Genomic DNA, 5,998 nt, shown 5'->3' with positions numbered 1-5,998 from the left:
TATCGCTATCCACTTAAACCAATCAACTCATCCCCGTCGTAATCAAGTCGAATTCAAACCTTCACTAAGTCATCTTTAATTACTCATCACAACTCAATTTGAGTTTGACCCGAAACCTCAACTTCATAAATTATGTTTATGGTTAAGTATGTTTAATGTAGAGGTAAGAAGACTACTTACTTCAATAAAAAAAAAAAAAGAGTGTTTGCATCTTACCTCCAGAAAAAAACAATAATTTGGGAAGGGTGTTTTGTCAAACAAATTTTCGCAAAAAAAAAATTATAGAAGCGGGTAAACTGGCTTTTGAAAAGCCGGGTTCAAAAAAGAGACTTTGAAACCGGATTTTCAAAAGCCGGGTTCAAAGAAAGCAGGTGGAACAGTGGAAACTTGCAGAGCATCTTTGACTGGTACAGTGCGATGTGACTAAAGCCTGAAACCGATTTTTGAAAAGCCGGTTTCGGCCGAAACCCTAACACATGTCAGGAGCTGGTGAAACCCTAATACCACATGTAAACCTAATTCATTATTCATCTATATATAGTATATATGATGTATCTTGAATCATTATCAGTATTTCAACAAATATTTTCAGATAACATTTCAAACACTTTCATAGTAATATTTATAAAAAAGGACATCTTTATCATCATTCAACCCAATTGTAGTTCAGTTAATATGGGATGACCGTGTATCATTCGTAATGGTTAGGTTCATCCATTCGACCTTAGACTGCAGATACATCAAATACCTTCTGTCTATTTTATTCGGATTGATCACTGTGTTACGTTCTGCAAGTTCGGCCTCGAAGGCCGATTTTCTTTGTCTTAAACCATCAATTATGTCTTCCACGTCCTTTTGAACCTTGAAATCGGCAGCCATGTGAGACTCAATGGATTGCCACGCTCCACTCCTAGTGATACTTGGGTATGCACCACTACCAGAAAATGCTTGACCTGCCATTTATTTATTTTGAATTTATTAACTTTTTCTTCTTCTACTCGTATACATACACATATATGGTTTTTAGAAGAAATATATATATATATATACAAAGTTCGAAACCGGCTTTTCAAAAACCGGTTTCGAAGTTAGTGCCATCGTCGTCCACTGTTGCTTTCTGTTGCTTGTCACTGTTCCACCTGCTTTCTCTGAACCCGGCTTTTGAAAAGCCGGTTTCAAAGTCCCTTTTTTGAACCCGGCTTTTGAAAAGCCGGTTTCGACCCAACTTTTTTGAACCCGGCTTTTGAAAAGTCGGTTTACCCACTTCTATAAAAAAAAAAATTACGAAAACTTGTTTGACAAAACACCCTCCCCAAATCATTGTTTCAAAAAAATTTTCCTTACCTCCACATGCCCGACCTACCACAAGATTGGGTATCGCTTGTTTGTTGCTGATGTATGTTTAATGTACCCAACTTTACATACAGACATAGTATCCTAGTGCAAAACATGCATGCTTTTGTATCCTTCAAAGTTTCGATTTTCAATGTTTGAGATAGATGTATTACCGGTCTTACTGATATTCCAAGTTACAACTTTAATTGATACCAAAATATACCAGTTACCTGATAAATCATACAAAAAAATAGCAATCAATTGAAACAATGGTACGTATAAAAGAAAGTTGTAAAGCATGCTACTTACTATATATAGGAAAGTTCAATACGTTTAAAACAGGTACCGTATTGTTTTGATGTGTAAAGTTGGATACATGTTAAAACGTAAAGTAATTTCGTAACTCTCAATGTACAAGTTGTATAGCTGACGGTTGTGATACATATATGAAAAGAATAAATACGAATATCAATTATCATTTAAAAACATGTGGTATATACAATAGCATATTGTGTAAAGTTGGATCCGCTCAAAAACACGCAACCCCAATATTAAAATAACGAAAACGAAACATAACTTCACATTCGAGAATGAAAACGGACAACGCACTAAGTATTAATTAATTGTAGAGTGATATATTAGTAGCTTGTAGAATTTAAAGAAGATAATGACAGTTAGGATGGAGATTTGAGAGAAAGCATCAAAGAGAGACAAACGAAAATGGGCAACTTTCAACAAACAGATGGATGAAAAAGACAATTGTTAATGTCGTTTAGGAAAGACGAAAAAAAGACAAAATTTTCAGTGGCCGGGTGCATGGGTTTTCCTCAATCAAGACAATAATGGGAAAATACACGTACTATTATTGTATTGTATGTTTATACATATATATGGGAATGGGAACGTATATTGTGTTTGGATCGAAGTTGGTTCATTAATTGGAATTGTAATCAAAGGGGGCATGTGTGATTGATCAAGAGAAAGGCTGGAGTGATATGGATAGATATAAATATAGAGATAGAGATAGAAACCTGAGTGAAATTAATGGCGATTTGAGGGGAGGGGTGATAAGAAAGGACGAAGATGCGTGGGAGCTGGCCCCAGCAAAGAGGTCCCCGACGGTCCAGCTAGCAGGTTGGCCATGGGAGGGAGAGAGTGTGCGTACGTGCGAGCGAGCGATGGATTCCGGTTTATCCAATTAAGGGTGGGGATATTTGCACAACCTATAAGTTTTCAATGCACCACATGGCCTTTCACAATGTGTTTTAATTTTAACGGGATATTTGTCACGGGAAAAAATAACGGCACATAAATTGTTGTGGCAAAAGTTAAAAAAATAAAAGTATAAAATGTAAATAAAACAAAGCTTTCTTTAAAAAGTGAAAGGACGAAAACTTTAGTAAATTCATGCGATAAGAAGTAAAGAAATTGAAACTTTCGTGACAAAAGTTGGAAGGATGAAAGTTTAAAAACTAAATAAAACAAAACTTTAGTGCGAAAGTAAAAGAATTAAAGTTATATGACAAAAAGTAAAAAAAAAAAAGTTTAAAACTTGTAATGAAAAAGCCAAAAATTTATTAGTCGACAAAAGTTAAAAGGATAAAGTTATGTAGTGAATAGTAAGATAATGAAACAAAAGTTAAAAAAATATAACTAAAAAAATAAATAAAGGAAAACTTTCATGTGAAAATAAAAAAAAAAAACGAAAGTTATATGGAAAAAGGTATAAGAGCGAAAGCTTAAAAAGTAAAAGAGTAAAACTTTCGTAATAAAAGTTAAAAAGATGAAAGTTTAAAACTAAATAAAACAAAGCTTTCGTGGAAAAAGTAAAAGAAGTAAACTTATGTGACAAAAACTAAAAAGGTTAAAAGTTTCGTGTTAAGTGTACATATCTATATATATACTATATGCTTTAAAAAAGTGGTAGAAAAATACCATATAAAAAAAATCTTTAAAAATGATGTGGGCCCCACAAAAAATTTAAAAAAAAGAAAAGTTTGTGAGATTGCACAAAAACTCACGCACGGGAATTAATCTAAGTGAAAACTTAAAAAGTAAAAAGAAAAAAACTTTAGTGACAACAGTTAAAAAGATAAAAGTTTAAAACTAAATAAAACAAAACTTTCGTGCAAAAAGTAAAAGAAGTAAACTTATGTAACAAAAACTAAAAAGGTTAAAAGTTTGTGTCAAGTGTACATATCCATATGTGTATTATATGCTTTAGATGTTATATCCGCCGCTTAAAAAGTTGTAGAAAAATATCATAAAAAACCTTTAAATATGATGTGGGCCCCACAAAAAAATTAAAAAAAGAAAAGTTTGTGAGATTGCACAGAATACTCACGCACGGGAATTAATCTATATATAGGAATTTGTTCATCTTCAACCCGTTTTTCTTTTATTTCGCAGATTTTAATATAAATTTAAACCATGTAACAAGAAGTTAGATAGCAGAATACAAGAACACCAAAAAATTGACTCATACTTTTCAAAAAAAAATAAAAACACAACTTTAGAATTTTTTAAAATTGTAACTATTAGAAAACTGTAAAATGAATTAAAAAAAACTCATAACAATTACAAAATGAGACATGATCGAGAAAATTTCCACTTTCTTTTTCAGTGTATGATGATCAGTTTGATAGTCTCAAATCGAAAGTCACAAAACTTCGAGGCACTTTTAGACGGTTTATTTTGTTAAAATATCTATCATGTATGTAAAACAAAATATATAGTGAATTTTATTAAATTAATAATATCATTTAGAAACTTTTTATGTAATACATCACAGAGTGATAGCATGAGTAATAAATTGACCTTTGGATTATTTTCCATTTGTTTTTTAAAATTTGATTTTTATTCATAAACCGCCAACTATCACCAAGAATGGTGTAGCCAAATATACATTATATACTTACAAAAACGTAAAGTTGCACCATTCTTTCTATGCTGTAGTAAAATTTTTGTATCCATTCCTATACCACATAAAAACCAATTGATCTCACATCTTTTTTTCGATACAAATCTTTCCACTTTCAAATCTTTCAACCCTTTGGATTATATAATGTGACAAGTTATATAATGGAAGGAAGAATGAACTGCTTATTGTCGTCTTTTACGGGTTTTAGGCCTTAATATATTGACAATGAATGAGGGAGATCAAGATGTATACCTTAACAAGATTCTACTTCCATAGTAAAAAAGGACCTCCGACTTTTACAAGGGATGAAGATCGAACCTCTAACCTATGTATTTATATGTCATGGTGTTTATCACTCCAAAACACGTTGCTTGACAAGTTATATAAAGAATTTGCTTAAAAGAATCACATCTATAAATACATAGAGTTAAATAAATTTTTTGACACGGACAAGACACATCTCAAATCCATAATTTATTAAGCAGATTTAGGGTCGTGAGTTTATGTTTTTACAAGTTAACACAAACAACACATTCACTAAATGAGCTAAGTTTAGTCTTTCAAACATGTTTACATCTTATTAACCATAAAATATTATATATGGATACATAAAATGTATATATATAGGTCACTAGCATGGTTTTCTAATTCATTTTGTTTTAGTATACTGTTAAGAAACTCATAACATATATCTATGATTTAATAAAAAGGGATAATTACAGAAAATAGAAAGCACCTTTCGACCAATTCACGAAAATAGCAGTGACCTTTAAAAGTTTTACTTTTTAGAAATAAACTTTCATTTATTCCAAAAAATAGTAACATTTGACACATGTACACGTACATGATGACATTGACATTTTTTTATTACGTGTCATTTTTAATGATGTGACATACTTTATAATTACAAAAAATATAAAGGACCTTTCGACCAATTTATGAAAATAACAGTAACCTTTAAAAGTTTCACTTTCTAGCAATAAACTCTCATTTATTGTTGGACTACTCCAACACCGACGACGGCGGTGTTGGAGGTGGAGGTGGAAGTGGTTTCTTCTCGATTTCTTCAACTAATTTAGAAACCGTCAGCGATCTGTTCGAGCTAACCTATGGACCTCCACTATCTGGATCTATGTCATTTGTTGACGAACTATTCTTAAACGTTTCAGATCCGGCCTATGAAACTCTCGTCGCACCTTGAACATCCTCAATCTCCTTTCGAAAAAAACAACGACATTTTGGCATCTAATTTTAAATTTTTTAATCTAAAATTAGCTTCAGAAGAAAATGACGAGAAGAAATACCTTATCAGAACCGAAACTTGAACGGAGTCATGTCATTTTTTGGGGAAAATGACACGGCTGATAAAAATTACATAATAAATAAATAAAAATATAGTGCCATGATATTAAAAAATGTCACGTAATTAAAAAATGTCCACGTCATTATGTACACATGTTAAATATTACTATTTTCGTGAATAAATGAAAGTTCATTTCTAAAAAGCAAAACTTTTAAAGGTCACTGCTATTTTCGTGAATTGGTCTGAAGGTGCTTTCTATTTTCTGCAGTTATCCGTTAAGAAAAATGATATAGTCCCTAGTTATTTGAAATCTTGAAGCTGCTCTAAAACATATATTTATTCGCTTTTATAATTTTATTCAATTGGAATGGACTTTTATGAAGTCTCCTAGCCCAATGATATCAAAAGGCCCTTACAATACCGAAACCCACATGATGTAA

The 5,998-nt window shown here is 31.6% G+C and overlaps 1 protein-coding gene across 7 annotated transcripts; it reads right to left on the bottom strand.

The window, feature by feature from the left end:
- Positions 1 to 573: 573 nt before the first annotated feature.
- On the bottom strand, positions 574 to 2,545 carry LOC122605547. Of its 7 annotated transcripts, none has more exons than XR_006324632.1 (3): positions 1,645 to 2,545; positions 1,345 to 1,565; positions 574 to 953 (listed from the first exon to the last, which is right to left on the bottom strand). XR_006324632.1 is itself a non-coding variant. In XM_043778504.1 (3 exons), exons 1-3 carry the CDS (start codon positions 1,812 to 1,814, stop codon positions 667 to 669), a joined length of 492 nt encoding a protein of 163 aa, XP_043634439.1. In that variant the 5' UTR covers positions 1,815 to 2,367; the 3' UTR covers positions 574 to 666. The 7 variants fall into 7 exon arrangements, 2 of the variants coding, with proteins under 2 accessions (XP_043634439.1, XP_043634440.1); XR_006324634.1 differs by having other exon boundaries at positions 1,509 to 1,565; XR_006324633.1 differs by having other exon boundaries at positions 1,682 to 2,545.
- Between the last annotated feature and the right edge of the window lie 3,453 nt (positions 2,546 to 5,998).

This window comes from Erigeron canadensis, chromosome 6 (genome assembly GCF_010389155.1).
Source record: "Erigeron canadensis isolate Cc75 chromosome 6, C_canadensis_v1, whole genome shotgun sequence".
Taxonomy (NCBI): domain Eukaryota; kingdom Viridiplantae; phylum Streptophyta; class Magnoliopsida; order Asterales; family Asteraceae; genus Erigeron; species Erigeron canadensis.
Note: the sequence above shows the minus strand (reverse complement) of the source record. Positions and strands in the feature narration are given on the sequence as shown.

What these genes read in the sequence shown, in the direction of transcription:
- LOC122605547 (XM_043778504.1), bottom strand. Translation starts at nt 1,814, where the DNA reads ATGATAATTGATATTCGTATTTATTCTTTTCATATATGTATCACAACC. An exon ending in ATACGGTACCTGTTTTAAAC is followed by an intron (nt 1,566 to 1,666) that starts GTATTGAACTTT and finishes ATGATTTATCAG; the next exon opens with GTAACTGGTATATTTTGGTA. An exon ending in TTGGAATATCAGTAAGACCG is followed by an intron (nt 954 to 1,508) that starts GTAATACATCTA and finishes AATAAATGGCAG; the next exon opens with GTCAAGCATTTTCTGGTAGT.